The 19,540-nt window shown below is 39.6% G+C and overlaps 1 protein-coding gene across 1 annotated transcript in view; it reads right to left on the reverse strand.

Moving 5' to 3' along the window:
* CFAP69 (cilia and flagella associated protein 69) overlaps positions 1-12,446 on the reverse strand; it is a 33,000-nt gene extending 20,554 nt beyond the window's left edge. Inside the window, exons 1-9 of the mRNA XM_074157403.1 lie at positions 12,294-12,446; positions 11,945-12,007; positions 10,134-10,199; positions 8,984-9,093; positions 7,166-7,242; positions 5,516-5,614; positions 2,735-2,884; positions 2,433-2,610; positions 1,290-1,413 (exon numbers count right to left, since the gene is read on the reverse strand). Coding sequence (XP_074013504.1) covers positions 1,290-1,413; positions 2,433-2,610; positions 2,735-2,884; positions 5,516-5,614; positions 7,166-7,242; positions 8,984-9,093; positions 10,134-10,199; positions 11,945-12,007; positions 12,294-12,446 — 1,020 coding nt within the window. The remainder of the gene's footprint in view (positions 1-1,289; positions 1,414-2,432; positions 2,611-2,734; positions 2,885-5,515; positions 5,615-7,165; positions 7,243-8,983; positions 9,094-10,133; positions 10,200-11,944; positions 12,008-12,293) is intronic.
* Between the last annotated feature and the right edge of the window lie 7,094 nt (positions 12,447-19,540).

The following is a 19,540-nucleotide window of genomic DNA, read 5'->3' on the forward strand; positions in this document are numbered from 1 at the left end:
ATATCAGCAAAAAAAGGAGAACATTCTGATGAAAATGTCTTTGGTATTATCTACAAGGAAGGATTCAATGTTAATGTTAATGTTTTTGTTTATTTAATATTTATATCTTGTACTTTATATCCACAAGCAAAGTAAAATCTCTAGGGAGGCTGAGAATACAGAATCTAAATGAAAACATCTTCATTTTTTCCTTGCATTAAAAAATTTTTTCTTCCTTGCACTATAAGGAATTAAAATAGTATGTCCTGGTTATTTATCTTGTAGGAAAACCTGCCCTGTTTCTACAGCCAGATAAAAAATTTGAATGTTTTAGATATCATACATGTTGCTGCAATAGTATAACAGACATTTCGTAATGGTTAGTGATAAAATGGAAAGCTTGAATGAAAAATCTGTAATCTTCATTACACACTATAAAAACTATTTAGTAATAAAGCCTCTTGGGAAACTTCTACTGAAGTTGAGAAATGAATTTCCTGAAAGTAATCCATTCCTGAACAGCCAGTAGATCTACAGGAATTTGGTTGCTTAATTACTCAGTAGGTATCTCACAACTTTATTTAAAGCTCTAAATCTCAACTGTAAAACAAGAGAGTAAAACAATATTAACATCTATTAACTTCTCTGTAGTTTCCTCATAAAAATTCTGGGATATTACAGAAGAATGAATCATCTACTTTTTAGGCCAGTCATGATAGTGCATTCTGGACTACATTTATGTGATCTAGTCTTAGAAAGAATTGATGTGCCTCTATGAACTGGATCTAAATAATTATTCTCTCAGTATCTTACTTAGAGCTTCTGAGTTGATTTTTGGAGGACCCTTCTTGTTCCTGGTTATGAGGCACAGACACTTCAGTTGAATTTGGGCCACCTGAATACAGTCTGTACTACTAAATCTTCAAACAACAAATGAGATTTAGTGCAAAACTCATTGTAACAGAATGGCACATCTGGGAATCTGTACAAGAATATGGGAGTTAATGTTAACTTTTGCACATGAAAAGTGTTCATGTAATTTTCTAAGTATTAAATAAGGTTGATGCTAGTACTCAGCTAGTACTATAGATGCTAGTACTCTATAGGCATATCACCTATAGATCTGAAGTCTCTTTGAGATAAGGGGAATTGCAGAAAGAAAAACGGTTTCTTGCTCAGGAAATCTAAGGAAGAGGAAAGCACTGGAGACAGAACAGAGCAAATACTAGAACCTTAATGGGCAAAAATACTGAGTATATAATAGGAAAGGAGAATTTATTAGTCTCTGGAATATAACTATATAAACTTACAATCATAGGTGCTGCAGGGTTTTCAGCTAGTAATGTGGCAATCACCAAGAGGTCATTCCGTAGCTGACGATCGTAATGCCGGAAACCATGCATGAGAAGGTCTACAAACACTTCTTTCAAAGCACTTAAAAGAAAGTGAAATGCATTTTATCTTTCTTTTCATATTCTAATTTTAGACAGCTCTACGTATATGAATCTTCATTTAGTACCATACTTTTCAAAGCCTTAGTGTTTAACTGCAAGAGAAATAACTTAAAACTTTATTACAAAATGGATTCTTATGTGTATCACTAGACATCCATATTAAGCATATATACAAGGTGCATGTATTAAAAATTGCACCTTCCACTGTATATATTATAAATAATTAATAGAAAGACATAATATTTACTCAAGCATGGAACTGGATGTTGTTGAATGATTATTGAGAAGAAATGGTCTAATCGTAAACAGTTAAACCAGTGTAAATCACTAAGGGAGAACTTCAGCAGAGGAGCTAGAACTAAGCCTTATATATCACTGCACAGAGTTTCCTACTAATTTTATAACATAAGCATTTCAACAGTGAAGTAATGCTGGTCTACCAAGCCTAACGTGAGCTTGAAAATCATGCAATTAACTTTGTCATCATACAAAGCGATAGGGCTATACCCTCTGCACTGTGCAGCAGAGCACCTTGATCTCCCTCTTGCCCTCTAACAGAAACAACTGGTGGTGGATCGCTCTCTTCATGAAATAGAGAGGATTGACAGTGAAATACTTCTGGAGTTGACTGAATGTGCTTTTAGCTGGACCCTGGCCACTGAGTTTGTAAGCTACCTGGCAGGCACCTCTTGTATCATACACCATTTCCTGGCATCTCACAGGCCACAGTGCTATCTAACTAACTTGCTGAAACAGAAACAGATGCCTGAGGGGTCTAAATCATGGGCTGCTTGGCTACAAGGTCTGATCCAGTAGTGCTTCCATTTTGGAGAATCAGATGTGTTAATACTGAAAACTTAATGAGGACTTAATGAGAGATCTGCATTCCACTTTTGTATTTTCTCTTGATTCATTTCAAACAAAATGCTACACAATAGCAATGCTTTAGATGTCTCCAAAATTTCAATATTAATTCGGACAATGCTTCCCTGTACTTACTGTACACATTCCAAGCTACTGAGCTGATTAACAACTTCTTCTTTTGAGGTGTTTTCTAACAGGTTCCATAGGATTTCTGAGGAGCGGAACACCAGCTGTCCTGAGGGATCAACACCATTTAGATACAAACAGAGTCTGCTGGCTGCTTGGGCCTTCATCATAAGCCTGCAATTTACTCCTGAAATTATGAAAATCTCCATAATTAATTCCCTGTAGGTCAGTAATTGTTTTAGACATGTTCAGAGAACAAATGATCTAAGATCAGAGGTAATGAGATTGTTGAAAGAACAGTTTGTACTAACCAGAGCTGGAGAGATGCTGGAGAGCTTTAAGTACCCACAACTTCTCAGTAAGTTGATTTTCAACTAACGCTAGTGACAAAACAAGAGTTTCTGCTAATCCTCCTAATTCAGCCATCTGAATTTTATAGTTTGCACTTGTTGGCTGGTAACCTGCACATACAATAGCTTTAGTTATAATGCAGTAGATATTCAGAATTTTGATAATTTCATAAAATATTCATCCTTTCCCAAGAAGATATTGAGAACTGAGTATCATATTTCCTTAGTCCTAAGACCCATTGAAAAAAGAAAAATCCAATAAACAACAAGAGCTGTTTCTCTTATATCTGAGTATTAATAGTGCCTAAAGCATATCCAACAGACATCCTCAAGACGACTAAAATTCTATATAAAAAAATTAATTGCTTCCTAGAATTTACAGAATGAAAGAACAAGTAGGGTTATAGAGAGGTGAAAAACCTTCTTTGGGTCATGCAGTAAGTTGTTGGTGCAGGACCTAGTTCTCTTCTGTAGCCTATTCACTAGAAAATTAATGCCTTAAAATATGTGAAGCCAACCTTTGATCTATAAGCTTGACTTTCTCATATGCCCCTGTTTTTACTTTTGTCCATGCTTACGCAAATGTGTGTTTTTTATTATTGAATTACGGGGGAAGAGGAAGCATTGAGAAAAGAAATTTATATTTATATATGCGAACTCATGAAAGTAAAGTTTATCTTAAATATCTTAAAAATATATATATCAAATGACATGAAATGTAGGACTGATAAATGCAGATAATGGACATGGCAAAATGAGTTTTAACTAAGCATAAACTTTGACAGGCTCTGAGTTGGTATTACTTCATAGGTAAGAGAACTCTGGAGGATCAAAGTTTGGCAAGATTGACATACATGCTTAGAGATGAAGAACTTGACTTTAAAAATCAGATTTAAAAACATTCTTTATTTTTTAGACACCATATCTTATTTTCTAAATCTGGAGGAAAATAATAAAATCTCTCAATATTTAACATTCACTTATCTTGATGGAACTGTTTACAGATATACAACTAAATGCACACATAGCTGCTTGCAGAATTTGAGGCTTGTTTGTAAGGTAAAAAAAGATTTATAGGCTTTCGTATTTCTAGAATCTTGTGAGGTCTGTTGCAGCTGCAGCTTTTAGGCCTCCTAAAAGAAATGAAAACCAGCAAGAGGGCACAGGACCTAGTGCCACACTGTAGGAACACAACAAGGGAGCACACTGACATCCAGCTTGCTCCCTCACCTGTGCTCTGGATCCACACTGTGACAATGTTTACCTCTAGCTTGGCTGCCTATAAATCTAGTGCTGTCTCACAGCATGTGATCCTGTGCCCCTCTAGGAGATCCATGACTGACTTTGCCTGATAACAGCCTCCATCACCATCATAAGGGTCAAAGGAATAAATAGTAATGGATTCTGATGACAGTTTGCATGCCTGTCCGTAATACCAGGGGATCATGCTTGAGCTTGTATGCAGCCTCTTTATGCCGAGACAAGTCACACAATTTATCCAAAGCCTATGCTCAAATGTGTCCATATGATATGAACTCAATCAAATTTACATGTGCTTAGATCTATCCCTCACAAGCAACACAAGTGAAACCAGAGCTGCTGCTCTCCACACTACATATAAAAAGTTGAAAATTACATTTTGTCCCGGTTTGAAGTAAAGCCGAACCAATTTTCTGTTCTGTAACTTTACATCCTAGCTCGGCCTCCTCTAACTCTCTGAAATTAACAGCGCATTGTGGAGAAAACTGCTCGTTCTCAGAATGATAAGACCAACGTTTGTGCTCCGTGCCAAGGAATGGTGAGCAGAGAGGCCCTTGCTTATACTTATTGCTATAACAACCAAGGTCAGCCCATGTCGTTATTTGCCCCCTTAGAGGGTCGGAAACGATAAAAACGTAAAGGGGTCACATCGGTGGGGAGGAGTGGACAGGACAGGTGACCCAAACCTGACCAACCGGGGTATTCCATCCCATCTGCCCCATGCTCAGTATAAAGGCTGAGGGATCAAAGGGTCAGCCCTTCCTGTGATGGCCGACGTCCAGAGAGGACTCTGTCTGTTCATCTGCCTTTGATCCTGATCCGTGTGTTCCTGACTCCAGAGCTCGAATCCAGTTCCCATCTGTCGCTGAGTCCAGCCTGGGACTTCCCCAGTGCCTGCCAGTGACGTGACTGTCATCCTGGGAGCTTGATACGGTTTTGTATATATTGTATTTATTTCATTATTTTCTTCTTGATTTTTATTTTAATATTAATTCTTCATTAAAGTAGTTTAGTTCATTCTAAACTTCTGAATCTCCTTATCTCTTTCTCTCCTCTCTCTCTCTTTTGGGGGTGGGGGGAGAGGGGAGGGAAGGGCCATCTGTCAGTCTGGTTTCAGTAAATTCGGCCGAAACCACGACACATTTCCCTTCTTATAATTCTGATCCTAACTATTCTTTCTTCCTCCATTATCCACATTTCAGAGAACTTGTGACCACTTCACATTTTCTGGATACTCCGTAATCCTAATCCCATAAGTGTAATAATTAATTCTTTCTACAGCGATGAATTAATTTCAGATTTTGAGTACACATTTCTATGAAAACATCTTAATTGCACATTTGCCAATGCTATACATTTAATACATGAGATACATTAACTATAAAGACAAATTAATCCATAGCTAATTATAAGAGCCATTTCAAAGCAGCTGGAATAACAAACACTTGATTTCTTGTGACACTTGAAAATACTGTGCTTTACCTGAAAGTATTTTTCTCGGTAGCTCCACATTATAAAAGCTAACAATACACTTACAGATTTGTATTCTAACTTGAGAGCTTGGCACCCTCATCAAATAGCCTGTCAGAAACAGAAAAAAAAAAGTTATTCACAAAGTTTATAATTTTTTTAGAAAGTAATCTTGAACACTTCTGTTTAAATACTTAATGTTTCCTTTAGTCATACCCCCTACAAACCTGTCATTTCATGCAAAGTTTAATTATACAATCCTCAAGGGACGGGGACTCCTCCACTGAAGAGGCCAAAGGTATCTTGGAGGAGAAGCATAAGGTTAATCAAAATGTGACCTCCTCTGTTTATGGCTACAGAGACTTATAAGAGACTGGATGTTATTCCAGAAGTTGTGGAATTCAGAAGAAAGCTACTACATTAGGATGTTTTCACCATTACCATGTTCCTGGAAGTGTTCAAGGCCAGGCTGGATGGGGCTTTGAGCAACCTGGTCTAGTGGGAAGTGTCCCTGCCCATGGCAGGGGGATTGGAACTCAATGATCTTTGAGGTTCCTTCCAACCCGAACCATTCTTTGATTCTATGATTCTATGCCAGAAACTTTTCTAGTAGACATGATATGACATAAAGGGAGCAGAGAAAGAGATCCTTTTCCACAAGATAAAGAGAATTCCATTGAGAGCTACCAGTGCCTAACATGGATAATATAAACAATCTTTTAGATTTTAGAGTTTTTTGGACATGCCACTCTAAAGAGAATCTGGAACTATCTGAAACCAGGGGGCCATTCTTCTCTCTACTTGGACCTGTGAAAATAAAGACTTCTAAAAATATTTTTTTCTCACCCATTTCAAGGATAATCTTTTTTTCATATGTGACAGGCTGATTGTGCTACCTTTTTGCCATTAAGTGAGCTGATACATCACTCCTGCTCTGTTCTGAATCCTTTTTGACCTACAGTGCTTGCAGCATTTTCTTTGAAAATCACAAATGTGACATGCAAGGTCGTAAAAAGATATTTTGGTACTAAAATGTCCAGTGACATTAAGACATGACCTTGACACCATTTCCTCCATAACAGCCCTCTTAAAACAGATTTCTGAAAGATAGAAGCTCATGGCTCAGATGCAGCAGGAAGCTGAAGCCAGAAATTGCTACTCCTAGTAAGGCACAGCACTAAACTGGTGTGTATTTTGCCTTTGTAGGTGTTAGGTCTTAGGCTTTTGGGTTTTGAAGGTTTGAGCTGGCAGTCAGGAGTTGTTTCTCACTTGTTTCTTCCATTTGGTTTCAAAAAAGCAAGAGGGATAAAGGTTCCCTTCATCCCAGGCTTTAGTGTTTATAGTAACTCCCCAATTTCTCAGAGCAAAATTAAATGAAACAGGCTACAGACAGGTTTAGTTCTTCACCTGTACTGATAAAGTTATCTATCTCCTGTGGCTTCTGACACTGGCAATTAGGTAAGTCTGTTAGCTAACCTGCAGGTTAGCTGGACAGCAAAATAATAATGGTTTCTAATACTAAAAAGCACAGAGGACTGAATGAATAATTGAAAGAAATGACTTCCTAAGGAGGTAACAACCAATTAAAATCATGCTAATAATACAGTTAATTTTATTATGGCATAATAACAATTTTATTGTGGCATATCAGTTTACACTCACCCAGTTGTGCAATGGATTTTGAAACGGTCACAGAATAGCTTACTTCATCAGACGATTTCTTTTTTTGAAATGGTAACCTGCAAAATGAAATTTAAAAATATTACAACTACACTTAAAACCCTGCAGAAGAACACCTTAATCCAGTCACCAGAAAAGCTCCATAGCTCTTCTCTTCTGCCTTGACATTTTTTGCAAATAAGGACACTTTTCCCAGGACAAATACATTCTTCGCAACGCTGATTCTACACTGAAAGTTGCAGACCTCTTGAAATGGATAAAAATAAAGCCAGTAAACTGACTCCAAATAGCCCAACAACAAATTTATTTTTAAAAACAAGATATTAAGAAATATTCAATAACATTTGCAAAGCACTCAGATATGACATAAACATGTACGTGCTAAAAATTCTCCAACAGTAAACATTACAATATTATGCTAAGGCGTCTGCAGCTCTTAGTGCAGAAGCAGCTTTCCAGCAGGTTTACCTCTGTAAACATAGCCAGAGAAAAAGAAAGGCAAGAGCAAATAATGGAATAAATGGGGAGAAAAAAAAAGAAGCAGACATTGAAAAAAAAGTGGGAACAAGACAGGTAAACAGAAGCAGTTATGAAAGAGTGGAAAATTTTACTGCAGGAGCTCTAGTATATGGAAGGAAATTTTAAATAACAGCCCCCCCTCTAGTTACAGGCTTCTCTTTGTCATATGAAGTAGTAGTGAATTGCGGGGGAATTTCCACAGTATAGAAATTAAAGCAAAACCCAAAGGTGCAATCTTCCAAAATATATTGATTGCAGAGACCACAATTATTGCTGAACTGCTGGAGGAGACAAAAAGGTCTTACTCACAACTACATTTTACCAACTTTATAAACTCAGTTGTGTCACGCTTCTGCCGAACGCCGAAGAAAATGAAACTTCAAGATGTATTTTCTCATTCTCCACGGTGTGGCAGCAAAGGAAAGCAGTACAACTGATGGTACTCTGGGAACTAAAAGATTCAGCTGAGTTCTGTGAGTTTATTAAACCTAACAGCTGAGAGGAAACTATGTAAAAACCTATTTGAATATCTGGTTTACTATATGACTAACTTTCTGTCTGACACAATTTTTCTCTTCCTTATTCTCTCAAATTATAATTAAATACAGGAGAAACTATAGTTACAAGTTAAGTAACTTAAATTACATTAGTGAGGAGGAGAAAACTATTAACAAGTGTGGATAACACCTCAATTCTGTTCTGCAAGAGCATAGTATGACAGTGAGGATGCGCAAATGTTCGTGCAATATGCTTTAAAAGTAATTATAAACCCTGAGTCCTCCAACTGCTGTGGTTCTTTCTCTTCTGCAGTATGGCTTATCATTTCACAAAGCTTACCTTCAGGTATTAAAGTGTCTTTGTGTCACCTCAGGTTTTTAAACTTACTTAGAAAGCATGTTTGAAACAGCAAAACATACTTCAGCAGGAGTTAGCTGCTGAATCTTTTGAGGCCAGCAGTCCCAGAACAGCTTACTCAGGCACTAAGACACCTTGGGGAATCTTGCTTCCAAGTAAGCTGGGGCCAATTACAATCCAGTTGTGAGTAATGTAGTACGTAGCTGCACAGACACTGAACTGCTAAAATGGGTCCCTCTTTCATGCCAGCGGAAATTGAACTCAAGGAAAACAGCTCATGAAGAGGAAGGGTGATGTAATAGATGCCTTGCAGATACAGATGCCTTGTAGACAGATGCTGTATGGATATGTCAGTTGCCTTAGAAAATGTATGAACATGTTAATAAGCAGTGTTTTAATCTCTAAAAGGAGGGCTGAGGTACTTACCCACATAATTTAATAAGTTCACATAAAGGCTCAGCGAAAGCTTCTTGTTCATTCATTTTTTCTGCACACAGGCTAAGAATTTCAATTATTTGTGCTAAATCCTTAAGGGGCTTTCAATTTAAAGTTAAGGAAATCAGATTGTATTGCTATGAATCAGAAGAAAAAGTTGAAAACTGTATTCATCATACTTCAAAGACACAACCAAGAAAAAGCAAGGCCAATGATTTCAAAGTTAGATGTCTAAAATGAAGCATATGAGTCAATACTTAGGCTTTTCAAAACAGCCTTACTTTTACACAAGTACAACTCTTGCAAATCTGATTTAGCTTTCTTATCAGCTGAATTCACTGGAAGTTCAGCACTAAAAATACAGGATTAAAATTTTTACATCCCAGTGTCAGATTTACCTATCTAAATTCTGAGATAGCCTTGAGGTATTTAAGTTCTTTTCCACTGTAGTCCCAAATGACTACTGAAAATTTGAAAATCTGGACCCAAACACATACTGAGATTATCTAATTTAGGGTAAAGGCACAAGATCAAAAGTGAACAGATCACTGAGACTGAGAAGTTACTACCAATCCACTGACTCATGGAAACTGCCTGTAAGTACTTAGTCACAACTCAGTCATGAAGTAATGTGGTATCTTAAATCACTGTGACAATTAGCTGAAACTGTATGAAATTAATCCCATTTTTGCATATGCCACACCCTCCCTAGTACTTGCGATTATTGGAAGCCTTTCAATTTGTGCTATAAATATGTAAAAAGTTTAAAATAAATTAGTCTGACTTCATTTTTCTTTAAAATGTCTCCTCACCGGAAGTCATTGCTATTTTATCTGCTGCTTCTTAAGTACTGACAATTACTATGCTTGTCTATTCTGAGTTGAAAGAACACTAATTACATTTTGAACACTTTCAACCACTGAACAGGTGAGATCCCTCTACTGAATTTGGTGGCAAATGAATCTAATGTCCAAGAATTTTGCTAAGCTACCAACCTTGGTGAATGATGAGAATATATGTGGACTATCGCTGCTCTCCATGTGGAAGCATGGCATATCATAAAATGCTTTGCTGAAAAGTCAGCGTATTATCATACATAAAACACCATGACTTTAGAATTCTACAGTGGCAAAAAGGATACAAATCCGTTTTCAAAATGCTTGACTACCTTCTTGAGAGTTTTCAGCTGCTCTTTTTCCGAATCTCTCTTAAGTAAAAGAATGAAAAGCAGGTTTTAATTGCAGTTTGCCTTAGAACATTAAATGCTTACGTTTATCCCGTTAAGTTTAAATGAAAGTGGAAACCAGATTAAAAAAATCACAAGGCACAATGAAATTGTGAAAGTGCTTTGCAGCAGGATTAGCTCCTTAATCAAGCCTCATTTCTAAGTATGGAGCCTGCGCTCTTGTAACAGAAAAGGCTTTTAAAAACTATCTTTTATTCAAATGCGTGGGCTTTTTCTGTTAAATTCCTTGGGGTTCTGTGAAAGACAACTAAGAAAACCAAATCTATGTCACACATGACATAAACTGGTAAAAACGTAGATGTAAGTGGCTTAGTGTGGAGCTATGCAACAACTAGGAAAAGGTCTGCAAATTCAAAGTTGAAAACAACTGAAGTGAGGGTATGTGCAGGGTGTGTCAGTGACACGCAGCATTCATTCCAGCTCTTCTGAGCACCTCAGCGCTGCAACTTGAGGCAGGCCAGAAAGTTGCTTCAGGAAGAACTACAAGCCCAGAATCCTAAGGGTATTTTATCATACTTTGTCTGTATTTCTCAGCTGTAGGTTTCAGCACTCAAAAACTCCCAGATAAGCTAGAGATTTTGCACATCTAGTTTTTACTTGCACATGCTTTGGTATTGTTTTTTTTTTTTGAAAAGAGCCTGTGTGAGGATGCACTGGGTTATAGATATATATTTTATTTTGTTTTAATATAAAAACATCATTGATCCCACTCTCTATTACAATGACCATCCTCAGAAGAAATGTTCAAATACCAGTACAAATACTTCAGCTTTGTGCTCTGTAGCCCCAGTAATCAGTGCCACCTGGACAAACTCAACAACTAGGCATGTGTGAACCTCCTGAGGTTCAACGAGGCCAAGTGAAAGGTCCTGCACCTGGGTCATGGCAACCCCCAGTATCAATACAGCTGGTGGATGAAGGGATTGAGAGCAGCCCTGAGGACTTGGGGGTGTTGGTGGATGAGCAGCTCAACATGTCCCAACAATGTGCGCTGGCAGCCCAGAAAGCCAACAGCATCCTGGCTGCATCAAAAGAACCGTGGCCAGCAGGTCGAGGGAGGTGATTCTGCCCCTCTACGCTGCTCTGGTGAGACCCCACCTGGAGTACTGTGTCCAGCTTTGGAGTCCTCAACACAGGAAGGACATGGACCTGTTGGAACGGGTCCAACGAAGGGCCACGAAGATGATCAGAGGAATGGAGCACCTCCCCTATGAGGACAGGCTGAGAGAGCTGGGGTTGTTCAGCCTGGAGAAGAGTAGGCTCTCGGGAGATTATTGTGGCCTTTCAGTACATAAAGGCGGCTTATAAGAAAGAAGGGGACAGACATTTTAGCAGCGACTGTTACAATAGGACAAGGGAGAATGGCGTTAAACTGAAAAAGGGGAGATTTAGACTAGATAGAAGGAAGAAATCTTTTACAATGAGGGTGATGAAACAGTGGAACAGGCTACCCTGAGAGGTGGCAGATGCCCTGTCCCTGGAAACCTTCAAGGTCAGGTTAGACAGGGCTCTGAGCAACCTGATCTACTTGAAGATGTCCCTGCTCCCTGCAGGGGGGTGGGCTAGACGACCTTTAAGGGTCCCTTCCAACTCTAACTATTCTGTGATTCTGTTTAGGGTGGGTACTAAAGTAATTGTATAAAAACTTTTTCTAAGCCCCATTACTACTTGTGCAACTGAAATAATGAGGTGTCAGGCTTACTTACTAAGTACGACGCTTCGAGTAGTTTGATGACGTGATTCAAATCCACTGATCTTAACTCTGCATCCTGGAAAAGTCATACTTTTAATTTAGTGGGTTTTTTTTCAGTCTGTGCTTTAAAAGTGCTTAAACCTTAAAACGTAAAGTGCCCAGTTGAACCAACATCAATCTACCCACAGACGGGTAAATCCAGGCTGTGTGTGAAGCACAAACTGGGGCTTGCTCTCAACCCGATGTAGTGGCCAAGGCAGGCCAGGCAAGGCCATGCCAGGCCAAGGGCAGGCCAGCCCAGGGCAGCGCCCGCAGGCCGGCAGCGGGGCGGCCGGGTGACTCATGGCCGCGGAGGAGCTCACCTGGACGGCGCCGAGATCCGCGCCGGCGTCCGGGGCGTTCCTGCGCCGCTCCCCGCCGCAGCGAGAGGGGCCGGCGGCCGGCGACAGCGCCGGCGTGCGGACCGGAGAGCGGGAGGGCGCCCGTGAGGCCGGGGGCTCGGCCAGGGAGGACATGGTGCGCGCCCGCCGCCACCGCCCGCGCGCCGTTGCCATGGGAGCGGGGCGGTGCCACCTCCCGCCGCCAGGGCCCAGGCCTCGCCTGTCTCCCCCCGCCCGCCCCGCTGGGCCGGCTCCGCCCGCCCGCACCCCCGGCAGGCAGGGGGGGGTCTGGCTGGCACCGCCGGCGGGCAGCAGGGGGCCCGCCGGGCTGTGCGGGCCGGCGGGGTGTCGGCAGCCGGGCCCCGTGTTCTCCCCCCGCGGCCTGCAGGCCCCGCTCCTGCCCCTCCTGCCCCTCCTGCCGGTGCCACATGTCTACATCCCTGCGGGGACAGCCATGTTTTATACCCTCCTCCGCCCTACTGGTAATGCCATTTCGTGCCTTGTTAAAAAACGCTTCCTCAGCGAGAAAACCATTTCTCCGCCCCTGTGCAGAGCAGAGGCTGGGCTGTTCCTGCTTGCTGGGGAGCCGGAGGAGGGAGGCTGGTCAGTCTGTGGCTTCTGATCATGAAAAAATCCACCGTCAGAGACCACAGTGACAAACCCTAGCGCAGGTGGGACAGCCCTGCCTGGGGTAACCTGGCTGTGGGGAACTGCGGGAAAAGGCATCTTTTTTCTGTGTAGACCGATACGAAACGGATGACTAATGCTTGGAAAGTAATAAAGGCAGAAGCATGAGGGGATTTGGATATTTTCTACTTGCTCAGTTTTCATCCCTAGGTTTGCTCTGGGATCTCTCAGCTGCGAGCACAGCACTGCGCCTTATGGGGAGGCAGGTTCACCTCCGGGGAGTGTGGTGCTATCCCGAAACGCTGCCTCCAGGACAGGAGTGTGGCTGAGCCCACCAACGCCAAACCGTCCAGGAACACCAGGCCCTTCCTTGGCTAGGTATATACCTGGAGGAGGAGAGCTGGGTGTCCAGAAGCGGCTGCAGCAAAAGGTGACACCTCATGGTGTGGTGACAAGTGCTCTGCTGGGTACTCCCTTCAGCGGCCCTTCCTCGGAGCTGGATACCCTTTTGACACGTTGCGCTTAAGGAGCTTGGGATATGCACATATCCCAGGTCTTTGGCTGCAGGCACTGATACCAACCTCAGCTTGCATTAACAGATCATTTTTAACTGTTGTGGTTCCAAAGAAACATTTCAATACATGAATAAATTTATTAAATGCTAAGATAACTGTTTGAATGTCCAGACAGCTTTTATAGGAAAAGAAGTGATTGATAACAGAAACAAGAAAGAAACCTTCATGGCTCCAACTATAACCAACACAGTTCTTAGCTTCATCCTGTAGCTTGCATGCTACACCCCTCCCATTTCATACCTGCCTTCTTCAGAAATGAATAAGATGCATACCATGTTTAGTACTCACATACGCTACACAGCTGTGTAGCTGCTACACTACTGCGTGTACCCATCCACCCGCTGCATTTTGTACAAGTTCATAGAATCACAGAATCTTCATGGTTGGACCTTTGAGATCACCGAGTCCAACCATACACACACACAAAAGACCCCCACAATCTCGGGCACTAGAGCGTGCCCTGAAGTGCCATGTCTATACATTTCTTAAACACCTCCAGGGATGGTGACTCCACCACCTCCCTGGGCAGGCTGTTCCAGTGCCTGACCGCCCTCTCAGCAAAGTAATTCTTCCCAGTATCTAATCTAAACCTCCCCTGCTGCAACTTCAGACCATTTCCTCTGGTCCTGTCTTTATTCCCTTGGGAGAAGAGGCCAACACCCACCTCTCTACACCCTCCTTTCAGGGAGTTGTTTCAGGCAGTTCATCCTGCATACAACTCCAAAACAACAGCAAAAATATAGCCTAGCTGAGAATGGGACTCTAATTTGGAAAATTCAACGACCACGTTGACATCCGTAACATCCTGAGTATCCCACTGGTAGGAACACAGGCCACACAAAGGCAGGACCTGTAGGACATTGCAGCGTGTTCACCCAGTGCCATGACGCGGCTGCCAGCCTTGGCCCTGCTCTTTGACGCTTTCATCCATCCACATACACACACCTCCCCATCCCTCTAAGCGTTTTACTAACCCTTCCGTGGTCTACCTAAACGTATGTTTCTGTGAACATTCTCAGTGGCTGTCTTATATCCGGGCCTACGCTGGATGGAACAAGATTTCTTATTTCTCATTTGACATGAATCGTAATGACAATGCTTATAGGGCTGCAACAGTTAGTGCTGAACAAACTGGATTACAGATTTTTTTTTGCTTGGTGCCCAGATACTTCTGGCACTGAAGTTGTATGTATTCAAAGTTTTTAAGGTTATAAAAAAATAGCACTAAAAATTAATTTCATTGTGGCTTAAGTGGTTTTAAGTTCTGTTGCTTGTGTTTTGAATGAGGAACATATATAAAGAACATGCCTAAATTGGGCAACTTAGTCTGTAAATTACAAGCTTAGGTCACATGCCATTTGTTGGCTGATTGTTCCGAAGATAATATTGCTCTCTGTGCACCTTCTTCATAAATGAAGCTTTTAAAAATTGGGATGAGAGCTACACTGTGCAAATTTGACTGCAGGGATTCTGCTGCCCTTGGCAAATGTTCATCCTCAAAAGCCTGCAATCAACTCTGAAAATCCTAACACTTTTCTGCCCAAAACAGGCTTATATTGTATTTTTATCACATCTTACTCTTTCACTGGTGACAAATAACATTTGAGACATCAAGGCTTTAGTACCTTACTTCTGAGAGTATTAATTCACACATATTAAATGTTAAGTCTTACAGATGCTAAGAAATAAAAAGTAGACTTGATGTAGAGAGGATTTCTGTTTTGACTGAGGACAAACTCTTTTGGTGTGAAGAGACATGCCAGCAAGTTCTATTCTTGAGGTGAAGTTAAATTTCATAAAATGACAGGACTGTGTAGGACACAGCTCTGCGTTAGAAGACCAAGGTTCCGTATCTAGGTCTGCCATTAATCTCCTCTTGACTTTGCTGAGTGAATTGTTTCCTCTCCTACTCTGTATCTGCTGTCTTAGAAATTAGGTTGCAAGCTCTTGAAGGACCATTACCCAGTACAGGATGCACCTTTCATGTGCTGCAATTGGGGTCTTCAGCCCCAGCCAAGTGATATCCTTTCCTTGTCTGTGTTGAACCTGTAGATTCTCCAAAGCCACCTGCACTCTTTATCAAATATGACACCGAGCCCTTTATAGTACAGAAATCAGAATCTTTCTAAGAATTAGTCTGTTGACTCCTGTCTTCCTTTTCATTCTTGTTTCTTTTTTTGGTCAGTAGGAAGGGGAAAAAGCAGCAGTGGCATAAAACCAGGAAAGTGCAGAACTGTCCTGCCAGACCTGTGTTTGATCCCCACAGAAAAAAGAAGAGAGCTGTGAAGTGGCTGGCAGTAGCTTCGAACCTTAAACCTGTAAAGTCAACAGAGCTTCCAACATCTGGATTTACCTGGCTATACTATTAAAATACAGTGTTCAGGTCATTGGTGGTATGAATGGTGGTATGGACTTTCACACTGAGCTTTATTATGGTAAGGAATTGAAGTCACAGTAGCCAGAACTTACACACTTGTACAGTACAAGGTACAGCTGGACCAAGGTGTAAGTTGAGGATCCCAGCTGCTAGCATAGTATTAACACTCAGTAAAATCAGCACTGTGATACAGAGAAACAGGGTGAGATTTAAAAAAAAAAAACTAAGAAAAGACAGACTTCAAGGACCAAAATGGTACTGTTACATCAGGCATGGCACAAATCCATATTAAATATTTTGAATTTAAAAAATACCTAAATTCCATCTGGGAATCTGGGTAGACACGTAACTGAATGCGAAAGCAATATGAATCCCACCAGCTTCACTGACTCATGCATCTTGACTTCTCTGAACTCGGAATAGTTTATGATGCTGACCTCCAGTTAAGCAGGATTTCACCTCCTGTGTTCTTTTCCTCTTTCCTCTTATGTTGGCATAAGCCTCTTTGGAAAAAAGTCATGTATTTCCAAACGAAGGATTGCAAAGTGGTTCACCTGTTTTTCTCATTTAAACAGTAATGCTTTCTCACACACACAACCAAGCAGGAAGAGTGTCTCCACTTGGCAAACTTACTTGTGCCTAGCAGTCTCACTTTTGCCAAACTTTTTGTTGTATGAGAAGTGGACTAAATATATGCAGTAGTACTGTAGTGTTCACTCTGTGTTCTGAAAAAAAATGGCAAATACCTTACAGAAAGATATGGGATATAGCTTTCCAGTGTGTCTGAGTGAAATATCTGTTATCCAGCCATTGCAAAACAAACAAATGGCTCTTTAGAATTTTTTTATGAACTTGCACTCAAGTTCTACCTCTCAGAGATGTTGATCAGAGCATACATATATTATAAAGATAAGCAAGCTAAAATTTATTACGCATAAGCACAGAAGAAAAAGCCAAATACCTGACATAGATTTTTATTGATTTTTGTGTAAAACACAGTATATGGAAAAATAGATAAAGCATTACTAATAATTTATAATAGCCCTGTTCAGAGAGACAGCACAAACAAATTGACAAACACAAGTACAAAGAGAATATTGCGCATGGGAGACATACTATGCTCACTGCGAGACACTACCAGCAAGGCGTAAGAAACAAGAGATAATGATAGAGATCGTTGTCCAAGTCATCTCAATGTGTCACTTATTTTAAAGGCTGTAATCTAATTAATTCAAGTAGTATCGTATACTGATAACAATATCAGTACTGCAACATTACTCGTTACATTGATAGAAAATCCTACAGGATGAACAGCCAAGAAATAAAAACCTTGTGTATTACAAGATGCACTGTCTGAAAGGAACTATGCGCACGCATCCATAACCACTGCATATATGAAAATACTATACTGAAAAACTCAATCTGTCTAATTTTTATGCACCTGATACATCTAACTTTCAGAGCGAATCTTCACATTCAGAGGAAAGCTGTTTCCTAACTATATTCATAACTGAAATGTATAGCCTCTTGGGAATTCATTGCCTTATATTAATTAATAATTTCCCCTACTGCTAGTTGGGCAGCATGTATACCTAATAACATATAGACACACAGACACAGACACACTATTTTATAGGCAATTAATGTCAAATGAAAATATAAATGTATTTTCTCACGTTGGCACAGCATATAAAGCACAATATTGAAAGAAAAAGTTAACCGTGGCACCAATTCACAGCAACCATTACCACAAGCTAGATATGCAAAGAACTTGTAAAATAATTACAAAATAATTAATCTCTAAATAATTCAAGAATGTAGGTATTAATTAACTTGCACATAGTTGCCACAGTTAATAGAATTGTACGGTAAAATTAAAGACACATATGGAACCTGTAATAGAACTGTACTTTAGACAACGTTAAGAAAGAATACCTTAATATCCATAGAAAACAAAAAAGCTGTTGCTAAATACAGAGGTCTCTATTTTCTCAAATGATGTGTACAGTTCTGTGTTAAATATTAAGCACTATTTTTTTTTCACTGAACAGTAATGAAGAGAAATGAAGTTTATTTCTTTATTCATTTTTCATTAGGCAGTAAGTAATTTATATGAAGCTACACAAAAATATTTTTATAGCAGGCTATTCCTCAAAATATGTATTAATTCTACTAAGTAACTAAGACATCTAAATTAATTTAGTTGTTTATATTGAGGCAATTGAAACTAAACTTGTAGCCTCAGGTCTTTTTCTGATGAGAAGTCCTCATGTGAGTTCTTCTATAGAATGAAACATATGCATTATGTGATACTTAACGTGTAGCGAATGCGTAAGTGTCACGTGACTTTCAGACTTAACAGTGTGTTGTTAGAGTGAATTGGTCCTAAAAGAACACTACAAAATATTAAACCACAAGTCAACTTGTTATTCCAGTTAGAAGTAAATACATGGCCTAATGGGAAACCATATGTCGTTTTGTAGTACAAATATTTCACAAAATGTCTTCATATATTTGATCTAAAAATATAAACTATTTATTAATACTTTAACATTTCAACCTTTCAGGTAACTTATAAAATCAACACACATTTTAAATTTTCTACACACACAATTTGAAAAACGGAACAACACATCATTATTCTCTCTAGACACCTTTGGCAGTTCAAAATTTAACAGTTTAAACGTTCTTGAAGGAATTTAATGATGAAGTAACTTTTTTTGCATAGGAAAGTGGGCCAATACATTTCTGTATCTACTGTCAGTGATTGCATTAGATACAATATACGTGGACAGCAATTTTCCATTAGTACAGTATTTTATTTCATTTCTGTAATATTATCACTATTGCATCAAATGAGTTAGATAATTGTAGGGAACATGAATGTTAATTACCTATTCTACAGAAGTGTAGAATTACTATAAAATAAATGCAGCATATTTAATTTTGAACTATAATCAGATTGTCAACAGCAATGGTTTCTGCCCTAAATTTGTTCAGAGGTATGAAAATCTGCTCTCAGTTGAACCATCCCATTCTAGAAATTTTAATCAGGTTTTGTTTACAGGATTGGTGTAGAATGTAGCATGGTATTTATCCCACTAAAATTCTCCAAGACTTTGTGTATTTTAAGATTTTTTAAAATTAATTTTATTTAAAGGATTGAAGCACAAATGCCCAAGCTTTTGTGGCTTCCCTCTGCAATAACAGAATAGGAGACAGGCCAGGAAATTGTTACATATAATTCTGCAAAGCCTTTGGAAAAATACACAGCTTTCTGTATTGGAATATATTTAACAGACAGACAAAGTAAGTTAGAAGTTGCAATTGCCAATTGTTCTTCATTTTTATGTGAAAATCTCATTTGTATAGTGTATGCTCCTGTCTAACTCCAACAATGACAGGTTTTCACTTAATGTTTGATAAAACAAAATTGTACTTGTGTATCCCCTCAAGCATCACTGAAACATCTACATATGGGAGGAGGGACAATAAAATTAGTACCTTGAAACTGACTGACTTGTTTTTGGAAAAAAGAAAGAATGCAAACTTTTCTTAAAAATTTGATAGATTTATGAAACTTTTTTTCCCCTTCCGTCTTTCCTTTTCCTGTAAAAAACTGGGAATGTTTCACATTTCTAAAAAAGTTA

The sequence above is a fragment of the Numenius arquata genome, chromosome 12, assembly GCF_964106895.1.
Source record: "Numenius arquata chromosome 12, bNumArq3.hap1.1, whole genome shotgun sequence".
In the NCBI taxonomy this organism is placed as follows: domain Eukaryota; kingdom Metazoa; phylum Chordata; class Aves; order Charadriiformes; family Scolopacidae; genus Numenius; species Numenius arquata.